General features: G+C 36.6%; 1 protein-coding gene and 1 long non-coding RNA gene across 4 annotated transcripts in view; one reads left to right on the top strand and one right to left on the bottom strand.

Moving 5' to 3' along the window:
- The window catches only part of USH2A (usherin), a 777,259-nt gene that overhangs the window by 317,948 nt on the left and 439,445 nt on the right, over window positions 1-19,866 (top strand). For all 3 annotated transcript variants that reach the window (XM_037731607.1, XM_017509227.2, XM_037731606.1), the window contains exons 24-28: window positions 6,529-6,655; window positions 8,866-8,967; window positions 10,829-11,008; window positions 12,089-12,219; window positions 16,558-16,831. In XM_037731607.1, coding sequence (XP_037587535.1) covers window positions 6,529-6,655; window positions 8,866-8,967; window positions 10,829-11,008; window positions 12,089-12,219; window positions 16,558-16,831 — 814 coding nt within the window. The remainder of the gene's footprint in view (window positions 1-6,528; window positions 6,656-8,865; window positions 8,968-10,828; window positions 11,009-12,088; window positions 12,220-16,557; window positions 16,832-19,866) is intronic.
- The window catches only part of LOC108289704, a 14,417-nt gene continuing 3,319 nt past the window's right edge, over window positions 8,769-19,866 (bottom strand). The window contains exons 2-3 of the long non-coding RNA XR_001819274.1: window positions 15,525-15,653; window positions 8,769-8,964 (exon numbers count right to left, since the gene is read on the bottom strand). This is a non-coding gene — a long non-coding RNA (uncharacterized LOC108289704). The remainder of the gene's footprint in view (window positions 8,965-15,524; window positions 15,654-19,866) is intronic.

The raw sequence follows: 19,866 nt of genomic DNA, 5'->3' as shown, positions 1-19,866 counted from the left end.
CTGGTTATTCTAGTTAGCAGTTCATCTAACCTTTTTTCAAGGTTTTTGGTTTCTTTGCCTTGAGTCAGAACATCTTTAGCTCAGAAAAGTTTGTTATTATCCACTTCTGAAGCCTGTTTCTATCAATTCGTCTTACTCCCTGGTCAAGTTGTGATTCTGCATTGTTGAGGAGTCATGACCCCTTGAAGGGAGAAGAGGTGTTCTGGTCTTTGATGGTTTCATCTTTTTTGTGCTTTTCCCCCATCTTTGTGTATTTACCTGGCTGTGGTGTCAGGAAGCTGCTTGATGAGGTCGCTTGTCTGCCTATGGAGGCGCTACCGAGTTTCTAGGGACTCCTTCAGGTTACTAGGGAAGCTTCCTGTGTCTTTTTTATTTAGACTTGGAGATTAGGCCCACCTCTTCTGCTGACCGGTAGGCGCTGCTGGGTTGTGAAGAACGCTGTCCCTTTGCTACGTAAGCTCCCTATGTTTTTTGTTAAAACATGTAGCCCAGTCCCACCCCTCTAGTGGTGGGTTGTGCCCTTCCTCCACTGAGCTGGATCATTCAGGATTCATCTTAGACAGTAACACTGGCTGCACAACCCACTGGAGTCAGAGCTTCAGCCCTCTGGGGTGTGTGGGGAGGGTGGGAACAGCCCAGCCGCACTGGGCAGGCTCCCCCTTTCAGCTTCCTCTCTCTCTGGTCATGGGTTAGGGGCCCACCCAGCTGCTCCCGCTTATAGCTCCCTCTCTCTTCATGGGGGGGTGGAGGGGGCGATAGCTCAGTCTGCAGGCTCATATTCAACTCTGTGCTTGTAAACATCCCCTGTCTTGTGTATTGCTGAGGCTTTGGGGGAAGCACTGTATCTGGACCAGGGCGCCAGAGGGGGAACCTCCGACTCGCTGGTCAGATGCATTTTCTGGGTGAAGCAGCACCCCTCCCCGCCTCGGTCTGCCCTGAGTGGGCTTTGCTCACCATCAGACCAGACCTGTTGAAATGTACCTGGTCCCTCAGTTAGAGCGAGGAGATCTCTGGATTTCTGTGTCTCTCTCACTGGGTGTTGTGCACTGGAGTTGTGTCTAATCGCCATCTTGGATCTTCTTGAGGTACATACTCTTAATATTCCCATTTTATAGGTAAGGAATCTAGGTCACAAGTAAGTCAATTTTTCCCCAAATCAGAACACTAATAAGTGTCCAAGCCATATTATAAACACAAGCAATCAAGCTCCAAAGACCATGATTTTAGCTACAATGCTACACTGCTTTTCAGCATGAAAGAAAGATGGTTGTTAATATCCAGAAATTCAGAAAAAAATCCATCTACGCACCACATTGTAAACAAATATTTCAGTAAGTAATCTAACCAAAAAGAAAAATAATAGAGTCAGAAATATAAAAAGAAGCATCAGTGAATAATAAATCTAGCAATATTAAGTTATGCCTAAATATTTAATGACAGAATGAATAGAACTCTGTTTTACAGTGCCAAATAAGAGCCTTTGAAAGAGAAGAGAAGCGTAGCAAGGACAAGGGAAAACAAACTGTTATTAATCATTTGTTGCCAAAATTACTCAGAATTGAAGGAGAGGAAAGATGAGTGAATTAAAAGTTTAAAGTTATCAGCTTAGTGGTGGAGTGTGGGTGGAATAAGGGAATAGATTATATTGGTGTTTTGTTGTCATTAAATAGGGCACATGCTTGATTTTAAATGTTGTAGAAAACTAAGTTAGGTACTACTAATAAAAATGTTCTGCAGGACATCCACATTAACAAGGCTAAGTTCAAAAAATCAATAAAAATCAGAAAAAGGAAGGGGAGAGTGTGGTAAAATAGAAGACTGTCATTGAGAAAGAAAAATCTGGCTCTGCTTTTTCCCCTTCAACCTGTTACTATCTGGAGATACTTAAGAAGAAGCCAGATGGAGAAAAACTAATCACAGAACCACTTATTTATAGAGCTTTAAAGTATACAAAGTGGGTTCCTGTTAATGATCTCATTTCATTCTTGAAGTAGCCCCTTGAGGTTGATATTGTTTTCATCCCTGCTTTAGATGAAGTGGCTTAACTAGGGTCATACAGTGGTTTAGGGATAGAACTAGCACTGAATTCAATTATTCGAATAGCACTGAATCATTTCACTCAATGCAACTTTGCTAAGAATTTATTGGACTCCACAGTTATGCACTGGGAACAGAGAAATGAACAAAATGACACTCATTAGAATTCTGGCCATTGGTTGGTCATCACAGATTTTGAGTATAGCCCCCCAACCCTCACTAAATATGGCACAGTCATTGGAGAATTAATCCAAAAATGATTTCCCCAAATCTGAAGCATGACTACTGTCTCTTTTGACATGTGGTGCTACTTTTTCTAAAGGATGCCATACCTTAAGACTCTGCAGGATAGGAGGGTAAAGGGGTCAAACAGTGCTTAACGGAGAATGGCAGCTGGGAAACTCTTCTGGAAGGGCTCGTCTTTTTCATTTCCTTTACAGTGATCACCTGGACAGGCTGGTGCTAAATGTGGCAAAGAGTTCAGAGAAACATTCACAGGGCATTGCCCATCATTTCTGCCCCTGCGTTACACTTCTCACTCACACAGTTACTTAGAGTACTTGTCACTGCCATTAGTTTTCCCAGTTGCTCTGTCCCTACCCTGTATAGCCAAACCCTAACCTGTATTCATAGTCCATAGGTGCCAGCCAAGTATTAATAAAATTGTTAAAGCCAAGTTGAGGGCTAAGGGGAGTCGGGAGGGTTTAATTATGTCTAGTAAGTAAATTTTTATCTGAAATAATCTCTCTCCATAAGGTAAAAGCTGCTTGAGTTTTCAGGAAAGTGACAATTTTTTTTTTTTTAAATGTAAGGTATGGGTTGAGCAGGATGGCCTTAGGATCTAGCTGAGAAAATGTAATCAGATGCATTACACTAAGTGCTCATGGGTCATGATGCTATCTATATATGAAACAATGAGCTCATGCTAGCAAGGACGGTGTCCTTCCTTACCTCCAAGGAATTTGTACTCTGATGCAGATACTAAACATATTTTCTAAATTTATAATGAAATCCTCACTCATTTTTAGACAAAGAAGTGTTAAAACTGAGGGACGGTGAATTTTGAATATTCTTCTCTTGTCTGCCCTCCTTTTCCAAAGTAATATCAGTGCAGCTTCTTGTATGAAGTTAGAGCTACCCTGGGTTTAAAAAAGGATAGAAGTTTATTTCACATGCCTTCTATTCGCATTACATTTATTTATATTTTAAATACTTTGGGTACCACTTTAAGCCACTTTTCCTCCTTTAATCTTTAAATGAGGGTGAGTTTAGTGAATACCATATTGTACAAATCATACGAGTAATTATGTACTTAGGGTGTCTTTCTTATCAGACTGTATTATCCAGTGAGGACAAAGTCTAGGAATGTTTTGTACACAGATACTTCCTCAGGATTTAGAACAGTCCTTGGAACATAGTAACTTCTCAGTAAATAAATGATCACTGACATATTACCTGGCTGACTGACTCAATGACTGTTAGTAAAATACTACTACTTATAATTGAAGAAATTTACCCAAGTTCTGGGTTAAAACGTCTAGTTTTGTAATAATTATATAAAGATCTAGTTGTTATATGTTTATTTTATTTTTTATTTCTTAAGAATTAGAGACAAAGTCTTGCTATTTTGCCAGGTTGGTCTCGAACTCTTGGCCTCAAGCAATCCTCCCACCTTGGCCTCTCATAGTGCTGGGATTGCAGACATGAGCCACCATGCCCAGCCTTGTTTAAATTTATCTGTTTTTCAGATCATTTGACTTTAATCAGGAAAAAATAAGATGGTTCTTTTTAAATTGTTTTTACTGAACTCATTCAAAATAACCAAATTTTGAATTACAAAGAGAATTTCAAAGAATTTTAAAGTAATTGTCTAGCACATATTTTAAAATAACTGGAGGTCCTCATGTACTTTGCTCTTTTAAAAATATCTTAATAAAATCTAGTAATAAATTCCTTATATAACAATGTAATACTATATAGAAGCTATAGATATAAAAATGTATTTGGTTTGTCTTCCAACTATCCAAGGCATTTTACCGAATAAATGTTTAGGGAAAGGGAGATTCTTCATAGTATACAAAATTGGAACTGTGTATATTATAAAATGGACACTTATCATTGTTAAAAGATACAATAAAGAAAAGTTAACTCCATCTTTTAATTACTGTAATTTTTGTTATATCCGACAATTAGCTGTATTTTTCCCATTCTTCATTTAATTAAATTCAATTTTGAGTATATTTGTTCAGATAATATTTTAGTGACCAGTAATGACCCATGTTTATCCCTTAAATATTCTATGTTCAGTGACATTTACAGGAAATTCACGTCATATTCTGACCTTACCTGGAAGCAAGCTGTTAAAATGAAAGCTTTTACACAGTTCTGAATAGCATCTATTGAATGTGTCTGATATGTTCTAAATAGAAAGAACAACACGCATAATAGGACACCAGAAGTCATCACAGAATTGTTCTTTTAACATTGGTAGGGGAAAGCAGTCTTAAAATAATCATCAAAAAATGATGTGCTAAATTGCTGTCAGTATAAAGTAAGTTTGGCATGCTGAGGCTGTAGGTAATGTACTTGAATTTGTCTCCAATAAATGTGATTTCTGATCTAGAGAACTATTAATGCTTCAGATAGTTGCCAAACAAAATATGAAGAACCACTTACTCAGACACCTGATCTTTAGAATGCAGCATCGTTTGTAACAATTTTAACACTAACTAAGTACACTTTGATGAGACAGCATTTAATAAAATGCTCATTAATTTCATCATTAGCAAGGGTATGCTAAGAAGTAAGCCAGTTTCTTATGTCACGCCCAATTAGCATCCCATGCTAGTAATCCCATTAGTATTGTTGAATTCACTAATGGAAAAACTAATGGGCATGCTACCAGGGCACATTAATTGGGCACGACACCAGTTCTAGTTTTAATTATTAAACTACGATAATGAAATGTGTGTTTCTAAAATATTAAAATGTTGAAATAGGGCTGAAGAAAATAAAGTGTGTAGACAAAACAAATATAAGAAAAGTCAACCTACAAAAATACAAAGTCTAGAACTTGCCAAATGGTCATGTTTCTAGCTGACAGAGTTGTCTGTAAAAGTTGAGATGTTGTCCATGTGAGAGGTAACCCACTCATACTCATGGGAAATTAAAAGCTTGTTTTTTTTTTTTTTTTTACTTTGGTAACATGAAATTCTGTATGTCATGCATGTTGTCAAGCTCTTTCTGAGGCCCGACAGGAGCCAATTAAATGTGTAGCGTGGACATGTTATATCACAGAAGCTATTTCAGAGAAAGATAAACAGAAATCATACTAAAGATAGTATGATTAACATTGTACGTATTTCAAAATACACCTTCAGCCCCATTACATAAAACATTTATTTACTTTCTCTTTTTGAAAAAAACAATATAGCAAAACTATTACAGTTTGGTGAAATTTTCTGGTAATTAAATGTTTTGGTAATATTTTACCCAATCTTATTTTTAATTGTTAAAGATTTTATTAGAATAGGCTTTATTCTTGTTAAGTAAATCAAATTTATTAAGAATAAAATTTATTTCATGTAGAAGTTTTAGAGTAATTTCTGTTTTATTTTTTTCTTTAATAGTAGTAGTGATGTTGGTGACAAAGTTGGAATATCTTTCACTTAGTCTTATTTTCTTGTTAACACTGAAAATGTTACTACAGGTAACCAAGGCTACCGTAATGTACTGGAAAAGTGTTTGCTTGGCTCGAAAGTAGTGAGATGGCAGGTGTCTCTTCTATTTCTCTTTCTCATTTTTTAAATTCTTCCCTCCTTTCTTGCTAAACTCTGTTCTTAATATCTGCCATTTCCTATGACTTATCACTTGGAAACTCATTTTTAACTATGATATGATTACCTTAGCCAGAACTATAAATGTCAGATTTTGACCACAAAGCATTGTGTATTACCATTAACTCCACCCTTAGGTTTAGTTTTTCATGTGAATGTCATTCCCGTTTGTTATTGATAGTTTTGTGAAGTTAAGAGTGACTTGTCTGGTATCTCTCTATCTTGAGAACCCATTTTGAATGGTATTTTATTAGTTTTAAATTATTCTCTCCTTTTTTATATGTCTGCCATGAAAATTAAAGTCTAAAATTTTAGAATTGAAAATTCTTTACCTTTCTGATGAATATAGCTACTCATCAGAAAATGCAAGTGGCTTTGTAAGAAATTCTTAGTGCAAAGATGAGACCTTTAAAGATCTGTGCACTGTGGTGCTCAGAGAAGTATTAATACATCACAGGAAAGCTGGAATGATGCTAGACATTAACTTCAATTTTGAGTTCTGTTTGAAATGTATGCATGCTTGTATCAGGATCATAATTTTGAAACTTGTTAATTGGTTTATAACAAATATATAAGTGTGTATGTGTCTGTATGTGTATGTATATGTATAGATATGCATATATAAACATTGATTCAATTTACTCATTCCTTTAAGGGGTCACCAGTGGAAGTAACTACAACTAATGATCATGGTAAACAATATAGTGATGGCAAATGGCATGAAATAATTGCTATTAGGCATCAGGCTTTTGGCCAAATCACTGTGGATGGGATATATACAGGTAAGTACTTTTTGATATGTATAAATGGCCCTGTTGATATGTTGGTGTTGCCATACTTTTCTGTTGCCTATATTCCTACATTCTTATTTTACCATCATTTCTACTCAATTTCATCTAAATTGCTGTTGAATTTGCCTTTGGGGTGCTCCTAAAATGATGAAGCCTAGCAATCAGTTTTTCATCCGCACAGGACTTCAGTAAAAAAAAAAAAATAAGAATTAAGTCACCAGTAGCCATTCTATGTCTTTTACAGTTCTCTAAAATTTGCACGGGCTTTTAGTTACATTCTCTCATGTTACTTTTGACCTCCAAAAGGCAAATAAAGTAGAGGAGAACAGTTTTTGTCTGCATTTGGAGATGAGGAAACTAAGACTGAGAAAATGTAAATATTTTTTCCTAACTTACACAGTTGATAGGAAGCATTCTTGGGACACACATCTTGTTTTTGCAAATTTAAGTTTAGTTTTTGCTCCAGCCTACCCTATCTGCCACCTTTATGTAATTACAACATGGTCACTGTACCTGCATGATGATGTAGGCCTTTATTAAATCATTCAGGAAATATATAATTTTAATCAGTACCTATGTTCTAGGTATTGTTCTAGGCACTCTGGATACAAGGAGCAAAGAGAACACTGTAGAACTTACATTTTGGGGGAGGAATGGGGTGGCAAAATACAGAATAAATTAAACAAACATCAAGTGGTGGTAAATTCTGAGAATGAAAAAGCAAGATGAGAAGGAAAGTGTGTGTGTGTTGGGTGTGTTACAATTTTATACAGGACTGTGTTAAAGAAGGTCTCTCTGATGAGGTGACATTTAAGCACAGACCTTAAGGGACAAATGAGCAAACCATGCAAATATCCAGGAAGAGGATGCTTTGGGTTGAAAGGACAGCAAGTATCAGGGCCCTGAGGTGGGAACACACTATATGTGGCATTTCAGGGACCAACAAGATGGCCAGTGTGGGAAAGAGGGTGTGAAAGGGCTAATGATAGGACAGAAGGTCACAGAGGCTGTTAGGGATCGGGTTATAGGGGACTTTGTGGGCTTTTACTTAGAAAGAAGGAAATTGTTGGAGGATTTTGAGGGAGGAATGACATGATATGACTGCTTTCTTTAAAAGGATCACACTGGCTGCTCTCTTGAGAATAAATGTTAAGGGGAATGAGGGTGAAAACATGAGATCAGTTAACAGGCTTCTGCAATACCTCTGTAAGAATTCAGATAAGAAGTCATGTAGACCTGAACCACAGAGGTAATTGTGGGTATAATAGGAAGTGTTCAGATTTTGGTTATATTGTGAGTGTCAAATTAACAGGATTTGATGATGAGATTGAGGTAAAACAGGGGCTGATAAACTATCACCCATGGGCTAAATCTAGCTCACGCCTGTTTTTATAAAGTTTATTGGAGCATAGCTACACCCATTCATTGATGTATTATCTATGGCTGCTTGAGTCTGAATAGTCTACAAAGACACTACCTGGCCTTTGACAGAGCTTGCCGGCCCCTAATGTAGAGCAAGCCTGGCAGGTTTGGGTCTCAGGCAACTGGAGGAATGTAGCTGCCAAAACCAGAGAGTGCACCACGTGGGAGAAGCAAGTTTGGAGAGAGACGTTCAAAGTTCAGCTGTGAACATGTTAAGGCTGATATTTCTGAGACATCCATGGGGAGACAGCAGGCAGGCTGCTCAAGAAACAAGTCTGAGTTCCTAAGTTGGAGCTGCCAGCAAAGGACGATACTGAAAACCAAGGGAACCGATATAAGTAGGGCTCATTGAAGTGGATTGGGGCCTGGAAAAACAAACACAAATAACTTTGTCCCTCGTCTCAAAGAAGGTGGGCATTCAAAATAGGAACAGGGATTTCCATGTTATGCCACACAGTCAGAGAACCAGGCTCCCTGTGGCCTTTGGCCCTGGTAGTTTATATTGGAACTCAATGTACTATTCATCCCTCTAGACTACTTAGAGGGTCCGTATAGATAGAGAAAGGAAGAGGTCTGAGAGGGAGGTGGTTTGGATCATTCCGACATCGTGATGCTGGGATGCTGAGGAAGAACCAGTGAAGACCAATGAACAGGCAATGAGGAGAGAGGAGAACCAAGAGAATGGTATCCCGAAGGCTGCTGAAGAATTTTATTATTTGCTGAGTTAGTACAAATGGTGTATCCTGGTGAAGGTATATTTCTTATCTCCGTTTCTCTAGGTTCCTCTGCCACGCTGAATGGTAGTACCGTTATTGGAGATAACACAGGAGTGTTTCTGGGAGGGCTGCCGCAAAGTTACACCATCCTTAGGAAGGATTCTGGTAAGTTTAGTAAGGAATATTATGTGTTGTCATCCAAACTTAGAATCGGATCAGTTTACATTATTTTAAAGTAAGAATAAGTGTTATGTTCTACCTCATGCTATATTTTCTATATCAATGTGCCAAAAATTTCTTCTTTTTAAAGGAACCATGTATTCCATATGACTTGTATTTTTATTATTAGTACCCAGTTCTTGATATATAAAAGGAATTCATTAAAACTTTTGCTGAAATGAATTATAATAATTTCAGTCAAAGGTATGTTATTTTAGGACTTATGCATAGTTTTTTATAAGATTTTAAATTGAATGTAAACAACACGGAAACGGAAAGCTACAAGCTTGATTTATACTCTAAATAGGGTGAGGAACATTCCCTGAATACTCTGTGACAGGCACTAAACCAATCCCTAGATATTCATAAATGAATAAAATGTGGTCTTTATCACAATAGAGGTCACAGGTGTATAAACAGATAATTCTAACCTAATGCTGTAAGAGCTATAATTGAGCTACAGACAAAGTGATTCTCATATTTTTAGAACAAGAGCACAAGAACATATTCTAAAATGAAACTAATTAAAACGAACATGAATGGAATTAACCTTAGGTAGGAAAAAAAATCACTCTTCAAACGCAATGCTAATAATTCTAGGATTGTTTCCCAAGCCCTCATTAAGAATCACAGGGTGCCTCCCAAGTCTCTCCCAGGAAGTTAAAATATAACTACATAAATATTGCAAATAAGCTAGGACCCAGATAAGTATAATTTGTTCATGGGTTGTAGTCTTCAGGGAATCCTGATGAAGATCAAAAGGAATAGAAAGTGTTCAGCAAATTTAGGAGAGGGATATAATTGAATCCTCAAGGCTGATTATAGTTACCTCTTTGGAAATGTCTAGATTAGAGAGGGTTTCCTTTCAACTACTTGAGGCTGTTAGAGAAATCCCTCTAAAACACACACACCACACACACACACACACACACACACACACACACTCTCTCTCTCTCACACACACACACGCCCCCCCCCCTTTGTTTTAGGTTTTTGCCCTTCTGGGAAATATTTTCAGGTACTAGAAAGAGAGAATACCCTGACATTAAGTACTTTTCCTGCAGAGGACACATCTGCATTATGAATAAAAAATTTTATTTTGTCTATGTAAATTGGCCTTAAAAAAACTCATAAACTCAAAGCTGAAAACTAAGCTTTGCCCCCATAGGAAAGGAGATGGGTATGTGAAATTCAACCTCAGTGCGCCCTCTACTCGTTTTGATTTTTTTCTTGCTTTTTCTCTAATTCTCTCATTTTCACATTTTCTCTCTCAACCTTCTGTTATCACCCTATTCGTTGTATAAACCCCACGTCTACCTGGCCTGGAGAGTTCCACATTCAAGATCAACACTATATACATTTCCAGAAACATGAAACCAAATTATCGATTTACTTTGGTAACATACTAGTTCATAGATGAGGAATCAAAACTGTAAACTATGTATTAAATAGAAACACTCCCTTCAAACCTGACTTTTAAAGTTATAGTATTTTCTTTTGGAGGCCAGTGGCAGATGAATTTTCTGAGTTAGTTGAAAAGGCAATATTCTTGCTACTGCAAAACCAAGGTTTCTGCATGAACATCTGTTTCTGTAGATATGATGGGTTTGAACCAGTGCTAAACATTATAACTGCTGTCATTTACTATAGCTGATGGTGTGGTGTTTACATGAATCATTAAGAGGCTTGCAGTAAATAGGTAGTGAGAGCTAGTGCCTATTTCTTTGATTTTAATGGCACATAAAATTAATTGCTTGAGAATAATTTTTCAAAATACATATTTCTTGATATCTATAAACTCCTGCAGAGATAATCCAAAAGGGTTTTGTGGGCTGTCTCAAGGATGTACATTTTATGAAGAATTACAGTCCGTCGGCTATTTGGGAACCTCTGGATTGGCAGAGCTCTGAAGAACAAATCAACGTGTATAACAGCTGGGAGGGATGCCCTGCTTCATTAAATGAGGGAGCTCAGTTCCTAGGAGCAGGTAATGCTCTAGAAGAGACATGCGTGTTCACTTAGAATCTATGTTCTATCCTTGGTAAAATTTAATCTCTCCTGTATGATTAACTTGACCTCATACAAACCTAGTATCCCAGAAATATCTAGTTATTCCAATGGTGCACACAAATTTATTCTCAACGTCTGAATATGCAATATAAATTATAAGACTCATAAGTATACACCCATGTATAATATCTCTGGTAGCCCATGCAATTCCTGATTTACATATGTTAGCTTCACCAATGTCCATTTGCAAGTCGTTGTTTGGAAATTAGAATACAGTTAGAGATGTGTACTTCGAATGCACTAAGAAAGATGTTTCAAAGGAGTTTTGTTTGTTAGGTGAATCCACAAATACTTATTTATCTCATTATATAGAAGAACAATGTTTTTAAAAAGTTAATTTTTGGCTAGATAATGAGGTACATAGGCCATTGAGACAGAGCTGGCGACTAGAACCACCATCCCTGCCACTGCTCAAAAGGTTACAATAAAAGGGGAGGTGTAAGTGTCTGTAGTTTACCCCTGACTCACACACACTGAGTCTCTGCCTAGCCAGAGCAGAGACTTCCACCAGGGGGAAGGGGAGAGGGATAATGGCAGCTTGTTCTTCAACTAAAAGCCATCTCCACCTTCTATATTTATAGCTAAGTTCGTTGATTATTACGTTGCTTAAACTGCCTTCAGTACAGAAAGGCATATGACATTAATAATAAAATCTGCCCACCTTTTATTGTTCTGCTTTCATCAATGTCATTCTGAGTTTCTTTCAGTCAATGCAAACTACTTATTGTTAATATTTATTTGAAACAGTAATAATCTTACATAGTACAGACAATACATGATTTAGAGAGCAGATTTCTTCCTCTTAAAAAGTGTTAATATATCAAGGTCTTTCTGCCACTTCTGTACAATTACAAAAGGGATTTCTTAACATTGATTTGCATCTTCTTTTGTGAGACATACTCAATGGTAGAATGTGTCCAAAAGTTTCACAGCACCCTTAGAATGTGGGTAGTATTGTATTACACATGCTAATGTATACATATTTTTATCTTTAAAGGGTTCCTGGAACTTCATCCATATGTGTTTCATGGTGGAATGAACTTTGAGATTTCCTTGAAGTTCAGAACTGACGAATTAAATGGATTGCTTCTTTTCATTTACAACAAAGATGGACCTGATTTTCTTGCTGTGAGTGAATTAATTTGATTAAAATTACTTTAAAATATCAGACCCAACTTTAAAATAAACAAACCGTGTGTTGGCATTACACTCAACTGGGGTTCCTTTACAAATTCACATTTGTTTTCGTTTTTTTCCCAAAGTCATTTTTAATTTTGAAGGCCTGTGAAACATTTTTTATTTTATAATCCTAGAAATTTTTTTAAATGACAACTGTAAAAATTATAATTTTAAGAAAACAGACTAGATAAAATGAATTAAGAAAATCCAGTTTAGTATCTTAATATATGGAAAACACCTTTTCCCTCATTATCTTTTGATATGGGTTTCAAATATATATATATTATATATTTTTCATATGGCATATAATCAAGTATGGTAATATGGTGAACACTCCCAAAGCTATCACTACACCTGATAACTAAAATATTATCATTTTTGTCTCTCTATAAAGTCTTTCCTGTTTCCATCTCCTTTCAGATGTAATATGTAATCAGAATTTTATATTTGTTATTCACATGCATTTTATAGTTTGAACACTTATATGAATGCCTAAAAATTCTTGCTTTTGAAATTTATAAAATTGGTTTTATACTCTATATTTAGCATTCAACATTGTTTCTGAGTCATTTATGTGTCCACATAGCTATACATTTTCATGGATGTGTAGTATATTTCTTCTCTTATCGATGTATTGGTTGTTCCCGTTTTTACTACAATGAATAAGACGGCTATAAACATTTTTATACATTTTTCTAAATACAATGGGCAGCTGTAACTGCATTTACTTGTCTGTAATCATTAGTCTGATACTACTGTTAAATCTGTTATAAAATGTTAATTTTAAAAAGTTATTTTAAATAACTAGCATAGAAACAGGAGAAAAATATGCAAATCTTACCCTTAGATTCTTGATTTCTAGGCAAATAGACAATTAAATCCAAGTCTTGGTGAATTTAAGATTCCAAGATACGTTCAATGCAATGACTTTTACATTCCTAGTACATACAATGCCAACATTGCTAAGAAGGGAAATGGAAACCTATCTCTTCATAGTATTTATTAAAATTTCCGCTTCTTTAAATATTTATTTGTCACCTTGGGAATTGTTGGCGTCTTTCTCTGAAACGTAATCTCTATGAATCCAAGGACCTTGGTTCTCTTCTTTATAATTGTATCCTCGGTGCCTAAGCCTTATCAGTTATTATGTTAATCAATATTGGTGAATGAATGAATGAGTGAACATGTGAATGAGCTCTGCTGTGGTAACCTTCACTGAGCATTGTTGAGTCATCTACATTTGCATGCACTGTGAAGGATACAAATGTTTACCATTTGGCTCCTCCTCTTGAGGACCCTATGCCTGCACTGGAGGTCTACACTGCTATGCCACCCTTCCACTCTCCACTTTCTTCCATTCATTGCTTTTTTACTGTATTAAATAATAATATTAACCTATGTAACTTTTACTAAAAAAAAAAGGAAAAATTAAGGCTGGGTGCAGTGGCTTGCTCCTGTAATCCCAGCATTTTTAGACCTTGGATTACAGGAGGCCTGGGATTATAGGATAGCTTGAGGCCAGTAGTTCGAGGCAAGCCTTGGCAACATAGTGAAACCCTCTCTCTACAAAAATAAAAATAAAAAAATAGCCAGGCACTGTGGCTAGTTCCAGCTACTTCGGAAGCTGAGGCAGGTGGATTGCTGAAGCTGGGGAGTCCAAGGCTGCAGTGACCTATGATGGCACCTCTGCATGTGCCACCACGTCCAGCTAATTTTTTCTATTTTTAGTAGAGACGGGGTTTCACATGTTAGCCAGGATGGTCTGGACCTGCTGACCTTGTGATCCACCCACCTAGGCTTCCCAAAGTGCTGGGATTACAGGCATGAGGCACCTCACCTGGCCTCTTAGTATTTTTCTTTTGCCTGTGAAGCCTCCCCTGCTGTACATTTCCTTACCTTCATGGTCAAGTGCATTCAAAGTGGTTAGTTTTGTTATTGCCACTTTTTCATCTCACTTTGGTCCCTAAAACGAATGTCCATTAGGTTCCTGCCACTACTGCACCCTCCTACAAAATCACTTTTCTAAAGTGGTCAATGACCCCTACATTTCCTAGTCCAACAATTTTTTGTTTCTTATTTGTTCTTTCTCTGTCAATCTCTGTTCTTTCTTATTCTTCCATACTGATTTGCCAACATACTAGTTTCTTCTGATTTCATTAAGTTCTCTTAGCTTCGTCAAGGAGATCATTGTCACTTAAAATAACTATTTCTATTATGCTGTCCCCTTAAAACATTGGTCTTGCTGAGGATGTTATTCTTTTCCCTTTTCTCTCAGTCTTTTTATACTCACTGGATAATCTTATTTATTTTGTCATGTATTTTCTCCATTTTACTGGGCCATAACCAAACTGAGTATCTTTATGTTTGACTTCCTCAAAAAGAGTGTCATCTGGATGTTTTATAGGCATTTCAAACTCAATGTATCTAAAATAAACTCACCCCTTCCCCTTGTGAACAGCAACACTCAGCCTTTCTTTAAATGCTTTTCATATCATGATGATGGCAAAACACCCTCGTAGTTACCCAAAATAGATGAGGGGTGTTCTTAACTTCTTTTTCATTCATCGAACACATTTACCTTTTTACCAGGTCCTAATGAGTTACTTTTACAAATACTTCTTAGATCGAGTCTTCCCTATCATCAGCATCATCATTATCCTTATTTTAATGGCTCTCAACATGTTTTCACAAATATATGGATTTCCTAATGCATTTCCTGAATTCTAGTCGAAATTTTGTTTTCAGTATGTACTGCTTATGTCTGGTAGGGTAAACTTTTAGTGCAAGGTAATAGTGGAAAGAATATGGGTTTTGATGTCAGACAGCAAACATTCTTTCCATATGAGACTCTCCTATCACTGAAAGGCCTTTAAAATCTGGCTTCTACATAGCTGGCAAGACACTACCTCACCTCCCACTTCCCACCTCCCTTTGTCTTACCTAACTTAGTGCCTTTCTCTAAACCTAATGTTCTCATTTCTTGCATATCAGTCTCCCTCCTTGGGTGACCCTCCATGAATCTTAAATACTTTCTGCGACCTTACTTTAAACCTTTCCCAACTTCCAGGGAGCAAAAGGCTTTCATTTTACCTTTTTCCTGTCTTGGTTGTAGTATTGCCCCACATGTTTGCCTCTGCTGCTAGACAGTATGACTCTTAGGAGCAGTGTTTACCTTAGAGCGGCAGGCATAGGGCACATGGTAAGAGGCTTGATATTTATTGAATAAATGGATAGACAAATGAACAAGTGCTTACCTGAGATCCTTCCTGAAGGTGATACTTTTATGGAAAAATTCATAATTTATACCTGGTATGATTTAATTTGTTTTACTTGACACAGTTGATCTCAAGATTTTAGATATCCTGTGGCCACTGATATGGTTTCTCATGAAGTAAAAATATACTAGGTAAAAAATGATCATGAGACATTTTGAAGGAAAATGTATGAACTTATGTTTTACCATGAAAATTTGGGAGAAATATGTTCACATTAGAAAATGCAACAGTAATCTAATAGAATACACATAGAAGAAATTATGTTAGAGATTTAGAATAAAACTGAAATAATGAATCAAAATATGTCTTACAAATTTGAAATTGAGTTCACTAGCCAGTTAAAATAAGCTTAATCAAGCTTGACATTTCATTTTCTTATTGTCTTGTCATATTTCCCCCAAATTAAATTGATATATGAAGTAGTATTTTCTCATTTTCTAAAAATTCAAAAAGAGTCACAGTTCAAACTGTTCTGTCCTTTTCAGTCGTTCAGTCACTTATGATGAGGTTTTGTCTTTTAACTATGTTGCACCAAAAATAAACCTTAGGTCTACATAACATTGCATCACATCGTATAATCATTACTAGGTAAATTTGTTTGACTCAATACGACATTCTTCATGTCAACTATAAGCTTGAAAAGTATTTCCTATATTCCCAAGCAGAAGCTTAGGATAAAGTGGAACATTTCTATAGACACAGGGAGGGGAGCACTACACACTGGGGTCAGTTGGGGAGAAATAGGGGAGGGACGGTGGGGGGTGGGGAGTTGGGGAGAGATAGCAAGGGGAGAGATGTCAGATGTAGGTGAGGGGAGGAAGGCAGCAAATCACACTGCCGCGTGTGTACCTATGCAACAATCTTGCATGTTCTTCACATGTACCCCAAAACCTAAAATGCAATAAAATAAATAAATGGAAAAAAAAAAAAGAAATTGACCTTGTGCTTTCTCCCAAACTGCCCTTCTGCAGCCTTTTTATATACCTACTTTCTTTTGTAATATAAAATACAGATGGAACTGAAAAGTGGAATATTGAGCTTCCGGTTAAATACCAGTCTTGCCTTTACACAAGTGGATCTATTACTGGAACTATCCTATTGTGATGGAAAATGGAATAAAGTCATTGTTAAAAAGGAAGGCTCTTTCATATCAGCAAGTATGAATGGACTGATGAAGCATGCATCAGAGTCTGGTGCCCAGCCACTGGTGGTGAATTCACCCGTTTATGTGGGAGGAATCCCACAGGAGCTACGCAACTCTTATCAACATTTGTGTTTGGAACAAGGTAAACTCCATCTGGAGGAATTCACAAATCCATACAGCCCTGGTGCTAACAGGTTTTGGTGGTTCTGTGTTTCAAGAAAATAGCAATAGGCTCCGGCTAAAAGCACCCAACAGCACCCCTTTTTCTGGAGAAATTTAAACCCTAAAAACTAATGACAACATTTTTTTCAAATGGCTTTGTGTGTTACCCTTAATACTGTGTCATCATATATAATCAACATATTTGTTTCAATATGTCCTGAGTAAATAGTAATTAATATATATTATCGATTATTAATGTGACATATAATTATGTATGTGATATGTAATTATATATGTTAATTATTTAGTGAATAAATATTAAAATAAATATGTTGATTGATTATAAATAAGGTACCTGAGGTGCTTCCCTAATATATATTTATATGGAAAAATTAGTAATTAACATATACGTAATTATACATAATTGCATATAGTTGCATATAAAAATATGCTTTATGTAATATATGTATTATACCATATATAATGCATATATTAAATATATAATGCAATTATATATGAGGTATGTAATTATATATGACATATATGTGTATATGCACATAATTATATATGACATGTATCATTATATATAATGCATATAAATGTATTTCCTCATATATTTTTCCAGAAAACACACATGGTTCTGGTTCTTCTGGATACTGATCATTATTTGTATTTACAGATGAAAAAATAAGTTAAATTTGGTATGCACAACTAAGAAAAAGTATCAGTGCAATTCATTGCTTTTTTTCCCTTTGACATAAATGCTAATTGTCTCCATAGTTTTCAGTATCGCTTTCATGTGGAAAAAAGAATGTGGGGTGTATTTGGTTGACTTCCAAACATACTTGTGAAAATCTATATGTCAGCTATTAACCATAAGAAAAAGGAAAAGTGTTTTACTATAACTTAGGTAAGAAGGTAACTCATAGAAGTTTGAATGTGATTAGAGAAATAATTAATTTGAAAAGGCTAACAATATCTGTGTATCATTTCTTGTGGCAGGCATGGTTCTGAGAGCTTACATGAGAATAAGTGAGTCAGCTATTCATAACAGGTGTGTTAGGCATTATTATTTATGTCATCATTACAGATGAGGAAACTGAAGAAGAGAGAGGAAGGTAACTTTCCCAAGATCACATGGCTAGTAAGCAGATAGCAAGACACAAAGTCTCTCTCAGGCAAACTGGTATACAGTCAACTCTCCTTATTACAATCAATACTCTCTTTTATGGGCGTTGGCCAATGCTCCTTTGTAAAGTGGGGAAAGCACAGTAACTTCCAGCATGTGACCAAGCATCCTCCTATGTGTGGAAAAGGTCCTTTACGTATTTCAAAATCTATGTACCCTGAATGGTTAAAATTTTCATGAAGCAGTCTTTGCCTATTTGGTAAGTACATAAAGATTTAAATGCCTTTGAATAGAAAATATATGGCAAGCTCTTAGGAGACTTTTAGAAGGGTAGTAGTAAGGAGTTAATGAATAACTGGGGTGTAAGACAGTAATGACATTTTCAAGGCACTTAAGATGTAACAGCAGCTAAAAATATTACATTCATGTAAGAGCTTCTCTAGGTTTTCAGGTTTCTGAGGTTAGAAAGAACTTGAAAACCCTTTGTACGAGTGAGATTATTTAATCCTGTTTGCTTTTGGGGGAAAAAAATATAAACAAAAAACAAAAACCCTGCACATACAGCCTTGTGCTTTGAACGACACCTAAATCCGTTACTACTGATGGTCCTAAAGACATGGCTAAAACTGAAATTGTAAGATAATAACAGAAGTTTAAAACATCACCATAGACCCAAAGGGAATAATTCTAACTACACACTATGACAAAGTATGTGATACTGGAAGCGATGTTATTTATGGGTAATATTAAATTTTTATCATTGCAGTATCATCCATATCAGTGGTTCTCAAAACACTGAAAAAATATTGATGTATGGTAGCTGAAACACAGAAGTCAAAGTTAGCTATTATTATTACTATTGAAGACATATTGCCATCACCTGGAATGGTTATCAAAAATACAGATGTTAGAGACCCCTGTCCCTAAGATCCTGACTCCGATGCTTTAAGAGACACTGATCTATATAAATAACTGCATGTTTTATATGGTGATCAGGAAGACTAGTCACAATACAGAGGTGCAGCATGCATGTAGTCAATTGCAATTAAAACAAGTCATGTTCGTTTAATGTATTTCTTTCAGCCCACTATCAATTGTCTTAAAAACCTTGTTCCTTTTCTGTGCTTCTTAGTTAGCACCTTTTTTTTTCATCAGAAGCTCTATTCTGTGGTCATAGTAGTGCTATTTTTTTAATCCACTAACATTATAATCTTCCTCCGAATCAGATACAAGGCCAATTTTCTTTTTTGTTTTGGAAATGGTGGGAAATGTAATTTGCTGAAAATATGCCAGCTCAGATGATGGGTGTTTATCTTCTTAGAATGATCACTGAGGGTATCACTTACATCTAGGTTGGACATGACTGGGTCTGGCATGTGGTCTCACAGACGATGCTCTACCCAAACCCCTTCTTCACCAGGGAGAAACTGGTGGCAGGGCGGGGTGCCAGGGGAGAGGGGGCATGGCTGAAATCCAGCTGGCCTTGCCAAACCAGAGCCCTGTGGCAGTACTGCCTTCCCTAGAAGAAGGGCTAATGTTTTTCTGATTTGTCACCCTAGAGCTCTGGGCCACCTTTTAGTCATTTAGAGGCCCAGGGGTGATGGTGTGGTTGGGGATTTTTTTGGATTCTCACAACGGTAGGGGAGTAAGAAAAGAAGACATTTCCACTCCTCTCACAAACATGCCCTTTCTGTTCTTGTCCTCACATCCCATTCAAATGTTTTACGTGGCTGTGGAGCATTTCCGGTGGTACAGAGTTAAAAGCATGGGACAGGCCGGGCGCGGTGGCTCAAGCCTGTAATCCCAGCACTTTGGGAGGCCGAGGCGGGTGGATCACGAGGTCAAGAGATCGAGACCATCCTGGTCAACATGGTGAAACCCTGTCT

The sequence above is a fragment of the Cebus imitator genome, unplaced genomic scaffold (assembly GCF_001604975.1).
Source record: "Cebus imitator isolate Cc_AM_T3 unplaced genomic scaffold, Cebus_imitator-1.0 Scaffold411, whole genome shotgun sequence".
Classification (NCBI taxonomy): domain Eukaryota; kingdom Metazoa; phylum Chordata; class Mammalia; order Primates; family Cebidae; genus Cebus; species Cebus imitator.
Note: the sequence above shows the minus strand (reverse complement) of the source record. Positions and strands in the feature narration are given on the sequence as shown.